Raw genomic sequence first — 18,375 nt, 5'->3', positions numbered from 1 at the left:
CTTGTTACAGCAGGGTCTCCAGTAGAGGAAAAGCTGCGCTTCATGCTTCCATTCTTAACTTGGTGTTCATTGTGTGTGTTTGTCCGTGTGTGTGTGTGTGTGTGTATGGGTAGTCGTGTGGGAAGGCACACAATGCTCGTATCCCCAAAATGTCCTTAAGCCATGTTATTCCTCTGCAGTGTTTGAATCTTATGTAAATTCTAATCTATTTTAGAGGATTCAAATAAAGAACTTGTACATACAGTATGTGTGTGTGTGTGTGTGTGTGTGTGTGTGTGAGACACTGTGAGAGAGTTCATCTCCCACTCGTCGTTACACTGCTGCTGTTAAAAGGATCACTGGGGTGCTAAAGTAAATCAATGTGTGAACACAAAACCCGGAGAAAAATCCGGCGCAACTGCACATCATTTCGTGGGCAAACACAGGATTTGGTGGCGGGACGGCTCGCGCCGACACAAGATGGTAAATCTGATGGGCTGTGGAGATGGTATGTGAATAAACACTCACCGGGTTGCCTGGTTGTCTTGCTGCAGCTCTACAGCTCGGTGGAGTTTGGGAGGAGGTGGCAGCTGGTGCATGAGAGAGTGGCTCCCAATCGCTTCTACTGGTAAGTACACAGATTTGGACTTTGTTAAACAAGCTGTAGGCAAGAAGAACTGATTTCAACGCATTTCAGTGTTGTTCCTGCATGAAAATAACCGGATAACATGATGCAGTTTCTTGTTGTTTCGTCCTCACAGGATTCTTTTTTTTTACCACAATCCTATAGGAATGAATCATGTCCAAATGAGTTGATTAACAGCTAGTTGGCCATGTATGCTAATAATTACAAACTGCTGGTTAAGCTAACTGGTTAGCAGCTCAGGCTAACGGCAAATTTGCAGACCCGACGCCAGGAGCTGTTTCACCGGTCGGCTCTCTAATTTATTAACGTGATACGTTTTAAGCAATCGTACGATGAGCTTAAACATGGAACTTGGAAATTCCAAGAACAGCTTCATAGCCGTCAGCAATACTGGATGTATGGGGTTCGTCAGTTCAATTCAAAACAATGCAGTTACATTTATGTAGCGCCAAATCACAACAGAAGTTAGCTTATGACGCTTCACATATAGAGCAGGTCTAGACCCAACAGTTCCCAGCAAGCAAGGAAAAACTTTTTAAGTAACCTTTTAAGAGGCCAAAACCTCGAGCAGAACCAGGACTCTAGGTGGGCGGTCCTCCTCCTTGACCGCCAATAGTTCGGAGATTGTCAGTTCTTCAACACCCATATTTCGTGCAGTTCGAGATACCCCGTTGCATGGTGGGTACGAAGCAGTAATAATGGCGTGGCAGCTATCAGTGAGACTAATGTTGAACTCAAAAGCCAAATGAAGAGCCGTCCTGACACCGTAGATGTAGTCCCGGACGTACGACGTCACCGCCTCTCCACAAAGTGAGGAGCAGGTGAGCCGGGGGAGGTTTTTAAGGCTTTCATTATTCATGCGCCTGACATGCCTGATCTTCCTCTGCGGCAGACAGTTTTGCATTATGCGACCGGCAATGTTCGGCCGAGGAGAGAGGCTTCCAAAATCAGTTTTGGGTGCGATCCGTTGTGTTGATATCCTTCGAGATGAAATAAAGTATTTGGAGGTCGAAATAACGTAACGGCTCCCTCTCAGCAAGGCCTTTCAAGCCAAATGAGGATGTTATGCGTCTATCTGGAATTGTTGCATAGTTACTGTTTCAGTTCTTACCCAAACTTTTCGCTGTTGGATTTAATGTTATTGCTCCCCGGTCAGCTATCCTTTCCACACGGGTGCTGTCCAACTCAATGGTATCTAGCATGTCTGGCCTCTACAGAGTAACTAACACGTAACAAAAAGCTTTCACCTCAACAAACTGCGGCGGAACTGTCAGTGTAGTAACAAGCTGGGCAGGCAGGAGTGAAAGGAGCCTGGAGGGCTGATGCTGCAGAAGCTGTCAGAGTTCTATTTTGGGACGCACACTGTGCGATAGGTGTGGGCCCTGGGTAATGAGGCTGCAGAGGCAGCTTATGTCTGCCGTGCATGTGGCTGCCCAGCATGTAAAAGAAGTATATATATATATATATATATATATATATAAGAGCCGCGAGCTCATTTGTGATTCGGTCACCCTGAGCAGGGCTCGGTCGCACAGCACAGGTCAGTTGTGCGAGGTGCAGAACTTGAACAAACTGCACTCTCAACTCCGCCACACTCGGGCCACAATCCGTTTGTGAGCTTAGCGAGTGCAGCCACGAGGTGCTTTGCATGCGGCGTTGCAGATGCTCTGCTCTGGAGCAGCCTGCGTGGGGCAGTTTTTTTCGCGAGGCAACAGCTCCATCTCATGACTCCAAAGTCCTACGCCAAGTCTCAGAGACCACGCAGCTGCCCCGAGCCGGTGTCATGCGTGCGCAGGGACGTCGCGGCAAATACACAAGTTTAAACTAACTGTACAGCTCTGCCAACACAAAGAGCTTTTTTTTTTTTGCCTGCCTGCCTGCCTCGCACTGTTCTTGGGTACCTGAATGGATTATTCAGTGAAAATGGAAATGCGGTTGGGATAAGTAGGCCAGCCTGTGCTCAGTTGTGTTTCAACTGGGAAATCACCAATACTACCAATAAGTATAATGATTAGAAGCTATGGTGGTCTTTGACTGTCTCGCTCCCCTCACACAGACCGCCTTTATTTCTTTCTTTCTTGTGTGTGCTACCTGTCGACACACATTCCCTCTCCACCTCCCCGCTCTCTCTCCCTCCATGTGTGTGCTGCCTGTGCTTCTCCTCTGATCCCCCAGTCTTTTTAATACATATTTAAGGCCGTAATGATTATATGCTATTCCATCTGCGGGCATCCCTACTGTAGTGCAAAAATCAATGGCTTTTCCTCTCCTAATGATGTCAGGATACGTCTTCCTCCATCTTTCTGGGGGGGAAAAAAGGACCTTCTTGGGGGTGGGTGGGTGGGTTGGGGGGGGGCTCTAAACATCTAGATCACACAGTAAACCTGAGGTCCTTTTTCCTTACGCTTCAAACTGCCATCCACAATGAAGACAAAGACAAGGTAATTCCTGCGGCCGGTCCCTGCTAATGTTTACCACAACTGCCATAGCTCCTTCATTCATAGTTAACCTTTCTGTAGGTATAATTTTGCCTGACTTCGCAACATGCGATCTCTCAGGTCAGACGGCAGCCAGCAGCAGTGGGTGGCACCCCACCGAAAGGCAAGAGGCCAACGGTGACGTTCCTGAACCGCATTTGTCTGCCTTTCAGGTCTAAAATGGGTTTGGACAAAGAGCCGGGCCTAATTCACCTGGAAACCAGCATCTCCGAAGGACGTGAGTAATTGAATCCCGAGTTCAGCGCTCCATTTCCCCGTGTCTTTGTGCTGTATCGTGTAGCACTGTGCGAAAGTGGAGAGGAATTTGGAGTTTGTGTGGACAAATTCCGCTGAGGGGTAATGCGAACGGACAGCGGCAATGGCTGAGTCTGGGGACACACAATGACAATGGGGAGAAAAGTAATGCATATATTAGAATGCTTTTAAAAGCAAGTGATTTAGCTCAGTGGCGCTCCCGTAGGTGTATCACTCATCCCCCTGAATGACAATGAACACTCCGATATTGTGGGTTGATATATTGTATTTGACTTAAGTTGCTTACTGAGTCTCACGTCAGAATCCTTAAAAAAAAATATTTTAAAAAGTACATTTTTAGTTTAATTCCCATCATTTCTTCATTTCATTATCTATATTACCGTCTGTCCATGCAATTTGATACATACATTTTCACGTATTTGCCTTAACAAATAAAACATTCGCAATCAACGTAGTAAGCTTGCATGGAATTGTATTTTCAAAGGGGATCTCAGCTGATTTTGCACTTAAAGGTCTCCTCCTGCAAAAACAGTCGCAGAGTGTCCCCTGATAATGTCCTCAGAGGGTCTCCTAAGGGAATGGTGTTTGAAAGACCAGACAGAAAGTGTCTGAAAACAAGATTGTATTGGGTGCATACTTATTATTATTATTATGGGAAATGTAGGCTCCAATGTTTTTAAAGCTTGACCCATACAGGGGCTGAAAGTCTGGATATATATCGGCATAATGGAGAAAAGCAAGTCATGCAAACACACCGAGCCGACATCGGCCGCGCCAGGCGTCGCGGTCACGCCGCCAGAGAGACTATCACTATTGATCATGTGCGCGCGGAGGGATCCGACACATATTTGGCAGAGGCTAACGTGCGGAGACAGGCGTCCCTCTCCCGGCGCCCGCGAATGAAGGCAAAGAAAGCAATTGGCCTCTCTGGTCATCCGTCTTCCCCTCCACCCCCGGCTCCTCCCTCGCTGGGGCCGCTTTATTGACACGAGTAATGTAGGGAAGCCAAAAGAGGCTGCTTGGCTCTGGGTGAAGGCTGCCTTTCTTCATTGGCTAAAGCCATCGCTGATGCCATGGCTTGACGTGTGTGTCTTTGTGTCTTTGTGTGTGTGTGTGGGAGCAGAGGCGCTGTACGTCACCTGCAAGCTGCAGAACTGCACAGACGCCAACAAGGGCAAGCCATTCCCCGGATACATTGACCCCAATTCTCTGGTGGTGCAAGATGAGTATGTGTTTGTCCAGGTAGGTAATTGTGCAGTTTGCTCCGGTGGAACACATTAGAGCTGTGCATGAGGCAGAAAGTGCAAGGATTCTGTCTGAAATGTTTCAAGGTCATTGTAAGAGAGGTGCTGTTAGTGCAGCCGTGAGTGTCCCCCCCAGCGGTGATGAAACATCCTTCTATCTGTTTCTGTCTGTGTCCCCATAATGTTTTCACTCAACGGTTTCATCACCTTAAGGTGTCGACCGCGGGGAGGCCAATCTACTACGTGTCCGCCAAAAGAGATGTCTTTACACCCATGAAGCTGCCCAAGTACACCCTGCCCAAGGTAACAAGTACACCTCCTGATTAAGATGAAACGAGCGGGCGCTCACCAGATCACGATGACTAGCAAGTAATGAACTGGTCCTTGGTAGGAGTCCATAAATTATCATGGGATATGAGAATGTGTGAGGCAGCTTTCAAATTTAGTTTGCAGTGTAGCTGAAGTTGTCTGCATTCAAAGGCACGTAATATGCTTCCAGCTCTGTTTGGCGTGTGGGCTCCATTTGCAGTAAAGCGCCAGTTCATCGCTGGCTCTGCGTGACACCCTCTTTGTTATTTATGGGCAAATCAAGGCCAGAAGTAACCCTGACAGTGTTTCCAGAATTGTTATTCCGCCGCCGCTCAGCCTTGCTTGTCACGTCCCCATTGACAATTAAACATGTTTTATTCAATCAAGCCGTGGGCGCCCACCCCCCACCCCCCCTCCGCCTGCCCGCCGACGGCTCACTGCAAGGTGTTATTGGCACAGCCGGAGGTAGATGAGGCGACACAGCCTAACGGCGTGGCACTGGCGGCGTAATCTCTGCCCAATAAGCCTGATACAGTGTCAACGATCGTAGTGTCGTCTTACTTCAAGTACGGGAATAATGCACGAAGGATGAAGCTACTCTGATTATTGAGTGTGATTGAGCCCAGCGGGAGTGTCAAGAACAGTGTAACAATCTAAAAGTTTGCACGCTCCTCACTGAGACGCCATGTTTTTGATTGTAAAGAGCAAGCTTTCACAAAGGTCAACTTTAAGAGTGTATTCAGGCTAGCTGCTTGTTGATTCCAGTTGTCCGCATGTATCCCATTCTAATTTTTACAATAAATGAATGTAAATGTTAAAAAATGTACCGTGTATTGGAGGAGCACACACCATACGCGACAGTGTACTGCTGCCGCCATTGCAAATAACCTCTCCGCCCAGTTTCCCTCATTTTAACGAGATTCCTCTCCTGTCGCGACAAGCTGACGCGTCTGTCGCGTTCGTAGTCCCGCGCTGGTGTTCACCTTTTGCCCCTCCGCCGCCAGGACCTGCACGTGATCAGCACGGACGAGAACCGCGTGGTCGCCGCCGTGCAGGAGTGGAACCAGAATGAGACCTACAACCTGTACGTGTCGGACACGTCGGGGGTCTACTACACCCTGGCTCTGGAGAACGTGGTCAGCAGCATGGGGCCCGAGGGCAACGTCATGGTCGACCTCTATGAGGTAAAAGCACCCCCCCACCCCCCTCCCCCTCCAAAGTCTGCAGTATTCCTTTTGGCCAGTTTCTCCCTTTTAAATAATAGTATCAAATAAAGGCCTGCTTGATGAGTCCCCAGCCCGCTTAAGTTGATTATGACCACTGATCAATACTTTAGAGCTAGGCGGCAGAGATGATGAAATGTACTTGTTTTGTCATTTTGGAAAGGAACCCCCCCCCCCGCTGTAGGCCTACAGCCCTCACAGCACACTGTGTGAATACGAAGCAGTTTCAAAGTGCTGACATCAACAAAGGCAAGAGGGGATTGTGCCAGGGATATAGATTTTTTTGGGAGGCCGAGATTATTTCTTTCTTTGATGAATAACTGCAGATATTACTTCACTAAATGCACTTAATCCAAATGGGAGGAGAAAAAAAAAAAAAAAGGCTTGTTAAGGGCTAATGCCGAGGCTCCGTAACTGGAAGGTGCGCAGGTGTGATTTCAGAGACGTATCAAGCACCAAACGTGGGATGAAACTAAATCTCTTAAATCAAACATTTAAGCTGTTGACGATGCCGCTCGTGTCTTGCTGTGGCCTCGGCGATAGAATCAAATCCACTGTCTTGATTGGGGTCGCCACCCGAAACGTAGGATAATGCCGAATCTCTCCTCCCAGGGAGATTGAGGTATCTGTCAGTTACTAAAGAGGGGTTTTACTGCCCGATGCGACTGTCACCGGCTCAAGTCCAGTATCCCTGAGCTCTTCCTGGGGTCCTCCGACAAGGAGTCAGATTCATTTAAGGCGCGCATTGATTAGTCAAAAGTCCCCTGACAGTCTGTCATTTCCCTCTGAGTGGTTGTTGGCGCTGCTGGGAATGCAAAAGAGGTAAGCGTGCGTGGCTGCGCCGCCACAGGGCCTGGGATTTGCATTAGCTTTCTGCAACGCGACTCCACGATATGGAAATGCCCAAAGTGTTTACTGTGGGAACGTGGGAAGTCTGTTTTCGTGTGGAGCTCTGAGCTGTTCCCTGCTCTCTCTCTCTAACTTCGCAGGTAGCGGGAATAAAGGGGATGTTCCTCGCCAACAAAAGGACGGATAACCAAGTGAAGACGCACATCACCTACAACCGAGGCAGAGACTGGAGGTTACTGCAGGCCCCGAGCAAAGACCTGAGGGGCAGCGGCGTTCACTGTGTGCTCGTGAGTGTCTGCGTGTACGCTTTTATATATATATATATATATATATATATATATATATATATATATGTGTGCGCGCCTCCGTCAAAGAGAGGGCCTTGACAGGAGCTGACTGATCCCAGCAGCGATGAGAGGCCGAGCTCAGAAAGAGCAGCGCCCGTCAAAGCTGAGTGCTCCGAGGCTGCCGCGCCGAAAGGTCAGCCATTTTGATTCAGTCCAATAAGCTGACCTCCCATTTAAGAAACACAGAGAGAAAGAGGTGTCAGACGCCTCTTCTTTATCTGTCTCTCTCTCTCTCTCTCTCTCTCTCTGAAAGCCTCTGAAAGTTGGGTGCTTCTCATGGTCTTGAGTTGAGCTTTCACTCAAAAGCCAAAGTTGGGAAATTTGAAGTCCAACGGTGTGTCTGTTTAACTGCGGATGCGGTGTTCACAGTGTGGGCTGCACATCGTCTGCAAGGCGCATTAGCACGTCTCCATTTAATGCGACTCAGTATGAAAAAAGAATGATTTGATAAACCAATTAGCGATTCTGCGGCACGCCTCGCCTTCTACCCATATTATACAGTCATTTGTCAGGAAATGTCAGAGTTTTAATAAACCTCTAAACAGGCCGTCACAACATGGCCTGCACCACTGGCATTTTGCTGGGTCGTAATGAGAATTGTGTCGGTAAAGGTTAACCCAATCAAAATTAACAGTGAGACCAGCCAATGGGGAAATGGTGTTTGCGATGAAACTTGTGACTCTCTCGCAATCGAGCCGTTTCATCCAGAAGCGTCTTTTTTTTTTTTTTTAAGTGTTCGTGTTGGCTCGGCTTGATAGGTCTGATGATTGCGTTTGTGGTTTTCGTCTTCTTCTTTTTTTCTGCAGCCGTACTGTTCATTACATCTCCACCTTCACGTGTCAGCAAATCCCTACACATCTGGAAACATAGCCAGCAGGGACTCGGCGCCGGGGATCATCGTCGCATCAGGTGGGTGAGGGTGAATCTCTTTTGGGTGACGTGTTGTTTCTCTGTTTCTTCTTAGGGGTTTTCTTTAAAAAGAAAAAAAAACAAAACATCCCCCCATTGAAACCTCTTTTGCTTCATCTATTACAAATGAATTAACTAATGAACTCTTATTTTTTTTTGTGTGATAGAATATGAAGTTGGAGTTCCGAGGGGTTTACATTAAAAAAAAACCCTTTCTGGCATTACATAGTAAATAATAAATAGATTATTTGCACTTCCTGACTAATAGAGTGTTGCAGGGATGACCTATTTTTGTAAGCCAACCCGGAAGTTAGCATCGCCCGGGATTCCCCTCGACTAAAAGCCAATGGGGATTTTCCCACAGGATTTTGGATTAATGCAGAAAATAAGCTCTGTGGCAAAACAAAAAGTTTATGGTACTCGCACGTTTTGTTCAGCGAGATAATCTTCACTAACGAACACCACTTTTAGGATTTTTGAAGCGTAAATGGAATCGCCCCAAGTAAAAAGCTAACGTTAGCTTGTAGCTAACGGCTTTAAACGAACTACACCGCGGTCGCATGACTTCGACGTCACCACCGCTAAGCTTCACTTTGAAGAGAATAGAGATAGATATAGATATATAGAACACAACGAGGCTGTAAAGGCGGACTGGTGAGTAGATGACTTTCCGTGTTTCGGCGTGAAGACGTTTAACGTCCGCGACGACCTCTTTGGTCTCATTTAGCCGCTTGTTAGCAACCGCCTTTTTTAAGACACGTAAAAGCCTCAAAGTTCACGAGTGGGGGCGGGTATCTACTGACGCATTTTATGTGGTAGAACAAAACGCTTGTGTTAACCACAGACCTTAAACCCATCCACGTCCAGACGAGGGAACCGGACGTGTAAAAATGCTGACTCATTCCCGGGTTTCAGGACCCATTCCTGCAGCGCTCTGTAGAATGAAACCTCTACCAGGTGCTCGCAGATGTGGTTTTTTTTTTATCAAAGAATGTTAGGAGAAGTCATACAATTGAGATGGTGAAATGAATTCTGGTTTGCTCAAATTCCTTTCAGCACAGAATGACAAAGACACGAATTCTGAATGCAGTGGCATTCAGAATCGAGTAGTTTATCTCTTTTTTTGTGCTCCATCCGTGGAAGCATTAAATAGCGGCATGCTAACTCGAAGAGACAAAGACCACAAAAGTCACTTAGACGGACAAAGCCAAATCGAAATCTGCCTCTTTCAGTTTGTTGAAATCTTGGCACTCAACATTTCAGTGCGGCGACGCTTCCGATATGGCAACGCTGTGCTCTTCTATGCAATGGCATTTGGCTCTTTTGCTGGTTCTCTTTTTTTTTTTGCTCTTTACTTCTGTTTTCAATAGTTTGTCCCCGTCCACAGGCGTCTGACAACATGCATGTGTCACCTCGTCTCTGCACAGGGACAAATGACACCGAGCAGAAAGTCGCAGCGCCAGAGCACCATATCATCTTCATGTTTCAGCCCTCAGAGCATCGTTGTTCCTGAGAACACGGGAGAGAGACTCTCATTGACTCGGTGGGGAGAAAACAAAGGGATGGAGGACTATGAGATCAGCAGCCCCCCCGGATGTATTCACACCTCAGTGATATTTGCTCCCGCGTGGGCCGCCGCTGTCAATAACATATCAGTGCCCGCCGCGGGTGTCTGGAGAAGGCCAAGCTCGCGCTAAAAGTATTGGTGTCTGGAACCTTTTGTGAAACACTGTGAATTAAACAGGTTGCAGGGAGGTGGAAATGGAACAATCGACCTACTTCGCTTGATCTCTGTCATTATTCAAGCCACAAAACGGCCGAAAAATGAACAGAGGCCGGGGGAGTCTGGTATTGTTTTCTAATAAGCTTTAAAATAACCAACACATTCTCGGCCTTAAGGGAAAAATTCAGTTCTTTTACGTACTGGTAGCCGCTATTCCCTCCCATGATCGGTGATGTTTTGCGCGTTGCCAGTCCGACAGCATAAGGACCACAAGCAGGCCCCCAATCAGGCCGGTTGTAAACAGACTGTAGCATAGTTATACTGTAAGGGAAAAAAACCTACTACTTGGTTCGGGTTTGACCTAGTGAACTGACTGTAGCTGTGCGCAAGTCGGGTGAATCGAGGGCTCAAAGCCGTCATAAGGCGTGAACGTGATTATTAATGTCCGTCTATATGTGTCGCCTCTTGCCTAATGTGAACGGGGATAGGTTCCAGTTTTTTCTATGCAATGCGTGATTGTAAGTGACGGACGGCACAGGTAGAGGGATAACGGAAGGATCAAGGCGTTGTTAGAACTGCCAGGAGTGGTGACCAAAACTTAAGTTTAAAACTTAAATAAGGCTTTGGTTTAAAAAAAAAAAAAAGCAGTTTACTTGCAAAGCAAAAGTCACAACGAAAGGTGACTCCTTACTGCTCATTCACGTCTCCTGTTTCGTCACTCTCCATTGCCTTTGCTGCGTCTGCTGAAGCCTCCACAAGCCGGTGGTTCAAAAAAAAGTCCCGTCAAATAGACGCTACAACGAGAGTTGGTATGAAACTACCGCTTACTTTGAAATCTGGATGGCAACCTGGAAAGCGTTGCTTTTACTGACCTCGTCTGGTTGGACGTGTCGGGCTTGTCGCCCCGTGACCACGCCAAGCGTCGCTGTCGGGCATGTTGCACGCGCCACGCCTCCACTTCGCTGCAGCCGGTTGAGAGCGTCGACCGCTGGAGGTCAGCAAAACGGAGATGTTCAGCCAGTGCTGGGTCACTCCCTAAATGCAGGGATTGTAAAGCAAATTGTTTCTCAAGGAGGGGCTCAGGCAACCACGACTCTGAAACACTTACAGTACTTTCCAGCCCTGTGTTTAACCACCTGGCACCAATTACGGGCTAGATCAAAGCAATTACAGCAGCCCACACAGCTTTAGGACAGGTCATCTTAATGTGGTCAGGACTGCTGAAAGATGAATACAGTAATCTGAATTTATTGCTTAATTTGGGAGTATGGGCAAGTGTCGCACTGCACAGCAGGCCTTCCTGGAGCACTGTAATTACAGCTCCAGTCTGCAGCTGCAGGCTGGAGCCCCCTGCTGTCCAACCGCCGCCAGTCTCCCGGCCCTTTTTATAAATATATGGGATATAATTTGATTTCGTGTAGACTTCATTTCCTGTGTCTGCACTGAGCGCTCGCTGTCGCCTCTCTTCTGTCTGCTCCTGTGAATCCTCACCTCCAGGCTCCATCGGCGCAGAGCTGACCACCAGCAACGTCAGTGTGTTCATCACCTCGGACGCAGGGAACACATGGAGACAGGTGGGGGTGTTTTTTGTTTGTTTGTTTGTTTTTTCAATGCGATAATGATCCACTGGGGTGGCAAATTAACCAGACTGTCAAAACACAGTCGGCCCTCTATCTCTGTGGCTGCTTCCTTTTTCTTAAGGGACCCTATTTTACCTTTGTATATGCACTGATGACCCCCACCACCACCCCACCCACATACAATTACAAAAAAAGGGGGAAAGTAGCCTATATATATAATAATATATATATTTCATGATATTCATTGCATAAAAAACAATAACAGCACAGAACAATTAACCCAAATAGTGAACTCAACACCTGCAGGAAGTTTGTGTGAAACTAGCAATTTCTATAAAAATCTGAACAGACTATTTCCTGTGGACACAAAGTGTCAGATGATTTTTCCTCATATTTTATGTATGTCTGTATTATGATTCTCTTTTAATTTCACTGTCATACATACGTTTTAATAGTCCAGGCAGCCTGGCTGTGTAATAGATAAATAAATAAATAAACTTTAACTAAAATAACCCTGAAATTTAGTTGTCTTCAACACAGAAATGAAATGCATGTATTGTATATTATAATTTATATATGTATATAATAATAATATAATGATATAAGAGAGCTTCATGACCCCCGTGGAGCTTTGGCGACCCATGATGTTAAATGCATTTGTGTTGTGCTGACCTGTAGGGGGCCCTTAAATGTATTTTACAATGAATTACAGTTTTGAGTACTCGGATCAAAAATAAACACGCAATACAGTATGTATTTTTACTTCAGTTAGACTTTAATTTCTAGTGTCAATTACGGTCTGTCAGGAGGCCGGCTCCCTGCAAATCCACAGACGTGTGTACACTGCAGCAAATATGTTATTCGTTTTACCGACTCGCACCTGATTATTAATTTTTATAATGCTGTGCCCAATTGAATCACAGCCACCAGCCATATGGAGCACCATGAACTGACTGACCTGCCGTCTTCTCACTGAAAATATCCTCCTCCTCCTCCTCCTCCTCCTCCTCCTCCTCCTCCTCCTCACTCACTCACTCTGATTCTATCATATGGGCTTTTAATCCTCGTACACTCGCCGGTGTTTTTAAGGTCGATAATCAAATGAAACCTTGAGAGATGTTTGATTCAGGCCCCTACCTCACTTCAACCTGGCTTTTTCAATTGATGGGGCTTCCAATTAAACACTGCAATGAAATATAATTATTCGGAAGCTGATGTGGCAACTTCCTACCGTGACATGTACTGTGTGTGTGTGGTGTGTTATTACTTTCCTTACTTAAACGGTGTGTGCCGCTGCAGAGTGAGTGCTCTCTCTCTCTCTCTCTCGTTTTTCGTCCCTGCAGATCTTCGACGAGGAGTATGCAGTGCTGTACCTCGACCAGGGAGGGGCCTTAGTCGCAATAAGGCACACTCCGCTCCCCATCCGACACCTGTGGTGAGTCATTATGACAGAGACGCCATTTGTCACAGCGTGACTAATTCCCTCGGAGGAAGCTCCGAGTCTTAAGTTAGTCAAACAAAGGCAAATGAGTTTGTCTGAACTGGGGGACGATATTATTCCGGCTGGAGAACCCGCCAGCCGTGGAACATTCTGCTTTGACAATTGTCATTCAATTTCACCTTTCCATGTGTGAAGCCATAATTAGTCTAGCGTCTACTGATCAGTGTTCACTGAGCAGAGCGCGGAAATGCACTTGTTAGACGACTCTGAGGGTCATTAGCTTGTGCACACAGTCGGATGGGAAGGGTGGGGGGGGGGGGGGAAGTGTTGGTGCCTTGTGCGACGGCTGTTTGTGTTCCCCAGGTTGAGCTTTGACGAGGGACGGCAGTGGAACAAGTACAGCTTCACCAACACGCCTCTGTTCGTGGACGGGCTGCTGGGAGACCCCGGGGAGGAGACCCTCATCATGACGTGAGTGACTTGGAACAACATGCAACATGTCAACAACATGCAAATCGTTAGGTCGCACGGAAGGAATCAAAGCAGCTGCAGATACTCACTACTCACCGCGGCCGTGCGCGTGCGCTCCCCCCCCCCCCCTCTGCCTTGACCCGAGCCTTACATCTACGCTAAGCCCACTCAGTTCGGCGTTCCTGACTGCCTGTTTTCCTTTCTCATGAATAAAAAAAAAAAAAAAAAAATTCTCTCAAGGTCTGCCCAACATCAAAACTGGCTGTCTCCAGATTATGATCACAGGAGATCAATGCTTTGGCAGCCAGCGACAGCGTGACTGTCCATTTGAAGAATATGAAGGAAAATGATCAAAATGATAAAAAAAAAAGAAAGCCTGAGAAAACAGACAAGAAACTTTGCTTTAAAAAAAAGTTTTAACAGCATTAAAAAGTGGAAAGAGGACTGAGTATGATTCGACGTGTCCTCAGAAACCAGATTTATGAAGATTCCTTTTGTGTTCTTTCACATTTATTATTAGAATAGCCCAGAGCTGGAGTGCGTGCATACGGTATGACACAGCACTACTCCCTTATTGCAGCAGAGACGTAGGACTTTGGGACATGTTAACCAAAGGGTTTCCACAGCCATTACATCAATGTTTCATGACACCTGCCACAAATGACAGACTGACAGTCGGCTCTGCAGTCAGCTCTACGGGAGAGTGATAGCGCACAGCTGGAGAGACAGGGAATAGGAAAAAGCACAGAAATACTCTCAGCGCGACGAAGAACAGAGTTGGGGCGGAAAAAGGGGGCGGTGTGAAGACGATGCCGGCAGGTTTGCGCCAAGAATACGTTGTCGAGGACTGAGCCTATCAGCCGGGCAGACCAGCCATTCGTTTTCATAAGAGCATCATGCACTGTTTTCTTATCAATTTGTACTCATTTTTACAGTAAGTGTCTGTCATGGTTGGGTTCCCCCGGGAGCTAATTGACAGATTGTGATGAATATGTTGTGGAATATATGAATGGTTGGGGGGGGGGGTTAGTGCAGAGAAACACACCCACTCAGTTTAGCTGGAGATGGAATATGCATCTGGTTTGGTCCCATAACCTTGGATTCTGTTTTGCTTTTGACCACTGAAAAAATATGACTATTCATTATGATTAGTGTTAATAAGATATACGTTTTTTTTTAATAACAAGATATCAGTTCAAACTTGCCACACACACAGAAAAAGCTTTTCCCTTAAAGATTGGGCCATTATATTCGATCTTTCCAGGTAAAGCTTGTCTATGTTCATTTACTGTTAACCCATCTCAGGTAAAGACCAAAACCAACTATGTTGGTGTTACGGCGCCGCTACCTCAAAGTACTTGTCGGATGGTCGAAACACCTGTCTAGAGTGCCTTGTGTTGTTCCACTTCAAAACCGCAACTGACCCTCTCCTGGACCCCCCCTGCAGAGCCAACAGGTCTGTAGACAATGCAGTAAACATGGCCCTCCACTTCATCCTCCAGCACCTGGACAACTCAGGAACCTATGCCGGGATCCTGGAGGTGAATCACAGACTTCCTGTCTGACAGGAGGCAGCACGTGAACCTGGGTCTCTGATTCCCGGACCATCAGCACAAGGCTGCGTCCTTTCCCCTCGACTCTGCGCCTCCAGTCCCCAGTCTGTCAAGCTCCTGTTTGCGAATGATGCCACCCTCATGCGGCTCATCTCTGGTGGGGATGAGTCCACCTACAGGTGGGAGATTGACCATCTGATGACCTGGTGTGAACTTGGAGCTCAATGCTCTAAAGACAATTAGGATGGTTGTGGATTTCAGGAAGAAACCGTCCCTACCCACCCCCATCACCCTGTGTGACTCCCCAGTCGACACTGAGGAGTCCCTCCACTTCCTGGACCCCATCATCACCCAGGACGTCAAGTGGGAACTGAATATCAGCTCCATCACAAAGAAGCCCAACAGAGGATGTACTTCCTGCAGCACCTGAAGAAATTCAACTTGCCAAAGTCAATGAGGATGCACCGCCATCACCTCCTCCATCACCATCTGGTACGCTGCTGCCACTGCCAAGGACAAGGGCAGACTGCAGCGTGTCCTCCACTTTGCTGAGAAGTTGATTGGCTGCAATCTGTCACCTCTCCTGGACCTGTACCCCTCCAGGACTCTGAGGCAAGCAGGAAAGATTGTGGCTGGCCCCTCTCTCTGGCAGGAGGCTGCGGTCCATCAAGGGTCAAAACCTCACGCCATAAGAACCGTTTCCTCCCATCTGCAGCTGGCCTCATCAACACGACCCGGGACCCTCCCTGACTTGGACTCTTATGCCCCCATGAAGTAACATTATACGGGTTCTCGTGGAGTTTGACACACTGCAGATGGTACGGAGAGTGGGGAAACGTGGGAGTGTGTGTGCAGTTTCACACACTAAAGAGACTAAACACAGCAGGAAAAATGCAGGTGGACCCAAACACCACTCATGTAATATAAATGTGTCGCAAACGTACCCATTGTTCGCCACAGGAAATGAGCCAAGGCCAATGAGTTTCAGGTTGAAATATTTCCCTCTAGCATTCCTCTTTTGATGAACATTGACAACAGGCTCCACAGACCACAAGACTGCAGCGCTCATGTTCGTCATAATGAAGGAAAACGTTCTTGTAAGATCAATTCACTGTTGGTTTTGGGCTTATGAGATGCGTGGCTCTTTTCCAGGATCTTCGGCCACGTCAGTCATCGCTCAGAATGGCAGCTGGTGAAAATAGACTTCAGGTCCATCTTCAACAGGAGGTGTGCAGAGGCGGATTATCAGACATGGCACCTACACAACCAGGTACGGCCCATGCCAGCACAGAAATAGGGACTAGACTTGTTTATCACACGTCCTAAAAAAAAAAAAATGTTTTTGAGGGTTGGTGGAGGAGTCTACATCTGAAGCGCGACTGGAAGAGAATCTCAAACTAGATTTGCCTGTGTTTTTAATGTAATGTGATATTTTGGATCAAAATACCACTGAAGCAAGTGATGCATCATAATATTGATTATATTTTGGATTTTTTTGTTTTGTAAGTTGATATTTAAAAGATGGTACTGCTGAAAATAGACTATTGCTGGGTCCAAAATCAGTCCCTTGGTCACTTGTTCAGTCTTTCGTCATAATAAACATTGGATTTAGTGAGCAGAAATTGTTCATTAATAATTGTGCACCATGACTGACATGGATGCATGAGTTGGTGGACCTCTGGGCATAAGCATGTAAAAGGCCCTCCCTTGTATGTAGCGACAGACCCCCCCCCCCCCACGAGGCTAGTGGTCATTACACGTCTGTTTCAGCGACATCTGACTCTTTTACAGCAGATCATCTTCTCTCTACAAAATATCTATATATGCATACATTCCATTATGCAGAATTGTGTAGGGAAACCTTTGGGCCAGAGTATATTTTCTTAAAATAAACAAAAATGTCATCAAAGTAAACATGACCTCTGTTGGTTTGATGCTCAAAAAAGATTCACATCAGGACCAGAAACAGGAACAGAAGAACGGGATCAGGCCAGGTTGACTTTCCAAAAAGAAATGGTAACAACCATCAGTCCAAATAGAGGCTCTGGTTCAGGGGGCCCCCCCTGACCCCTTGGTCCACCTGTCGTCGTGACAGGTGGACCAAGGACGCACCTCCATTCTGCTGCGTGAACAAAACCCCGAAAGAGGATTTTGTTTTGACTTAATAAGCTATAATTCTAAAGTACGACGTCAATTATGTCATTGAAAATGAAAAAAACAAAACCATCTAAAGTGTGTGGAGCTCCTCTTCTCTGTCGCACTGCCTCTTGAGGTTTGGGTGATGCAGGCCCCCCGATCAAACGCCAGGCTCCATTGTCAGGGTAACGTGTGATCACTGGCTGACCATCTCTGCTTTTGGCCTGGCGAGCAGACTATCTCTCAGTTCCCAGAGAGCACTTATGCAGATTCCCCCCCCCGGCATACATTAAACCTCCCCGAAAACCCCTCAACCTGGCCAGGCCTGAAGGCGAGCCAGAGACTTTAGAGCGCGCCTTTATTCATGGCCCAGTTCTGTAATTGGTTTAGACACCCATATGCTCAGACCCGGCTAATGATCAAAACCTATAGCACGGAAGACGACAAGGCTCCAAACCAATTACGAGGCTGACCTGCCCAAATGTGGAGCCACGGTAGGTCCTAGTCTGCTGCGAAGAATACGCCGAACACTGCCTCCAAACAAAAGGCAGCGTTTGTGCTTTAAGGCCAGTGGGAAACATTTTCAGGAGCTGGGAGTGTATTTCTGGATACAGCCAGAGTTTGTAAGCATCTCACTAGTGACACCTAATGCACAGAGACAGAATGTTCTGTTCATGGAAACAGAGCAGCAGTGTGGGACGCAGGATGAAGTGAAGCAGGCTGGTGTTATCTTCTCATCTTTCCTGTACTTTATATTCACCTCCCACACACACACACACACACACACGGGCTAAAAACGGATGGGGCGCCGGCAGCTTTTGCGACTGAAGCTCCTTCTTGTTCGTTCATCTCAATATCCCCAACAACAACACACAAAAAAAAAACTTAACTTTAACTCCCTCCATGTGACTTTCCTCACGGTGCTCCCTTGAAATCCGGCCCCCGCAGGGCGAGCCGTGCCTCATGGGGGTGAAGAGGATCTACCGGAAGCTGAAGCCCACGTCCAGGTGCGTTATGGGAAAGATGCACTCTGTGTTGATGACGTCGGGCCCCTGTGACTGTACAGAGGCTGACTTTGAATGGTGAGTATACTTTTCTTTGCCTGTGAGAACATTTTGTATCACGAAAACCTAATCATGTCATCAGGGTTGTCCTAGCTTGGCCGGGTTTGCAAACTGGGGGATTGAGTCTGAACTATGTGGGTGTTGACAA

At 47.1% G+C, this 18,375-nt stretch overlaps 1 protein-coding gene across 1 annotated transcript in view; it reads left to right on the top strand.

Moving 5' to 3' along the window:
• sorcs1 (sortilin-related VPS10 domain containing receptor 1) overlaps window positions 1-18,375 on the top strand; it is a 126,438-nt gene that overhangs the window by 91,264 nt on the left and 16,799 nt on the right. Inside the window, exons 5-16 of the mRNA XM_070925721.1 lie at window positions 534-607; window positions 3,276-3,340; window positions 4,502-4,620; window positions 4,836-4,925; window positions 5,936-6,115; window positions 7,144-7,290; window positions 8,157-8,259; window positions 11,480-11,556; window positions 12,906-12,997; window positions 13,367-13,474; window positions 16,180-16,297; window positions 18,112-18,245. Coding sequence (XP_070781822.1) covers window positions 534-607; window positions 3,276-3,340; window positions 4,502-4,620; window positions 4,836-4,925; window positions 5,936-6,115; window positions 7,144-7,290; window positions 8,157-8,259; window positions 11,480-11,556; window positions 12,906-12,997; window positions 13,367-13,474; window positions 16,180-16,297; window positions 18,112-18,245 — 1,307 coding nt within the window. The remainder of the gene's footprint in view (window positions 1-533; window positions 608-3,275; window positions 3,341-4,501; window positions 4,621-4,835; window positions 4,926-5,935; window positions 6,116-7,143; window positions 7,291-8,156; window positions 8,260-11,479; window positions 11,557-12,905; window positions 12,998-13,366; window positions 13,475-16,179; window positions 16,298-18,111; window positions 18,246-18,375) is intronic.

The sequence above is a fragment of the Enoplosus armatus genome, chromosome 2 (genome assembly GCF_043641665.1).
Source record: "Enoplosus armatus isolate fEnoArm2 chromosome 2, fEnoArm2.hap1, whole genome shotgun sequence".
NCBI classification, from domain to species: Eukaryota; Metazoa; Chordata; class Actinopteri; order Centrarchiformes; family Enoplosidae; genus Enoplosus; species Enoplosus armatus.
This window is presented reverse-complemented; position numbering and strand designations above follow the sequence as displayed.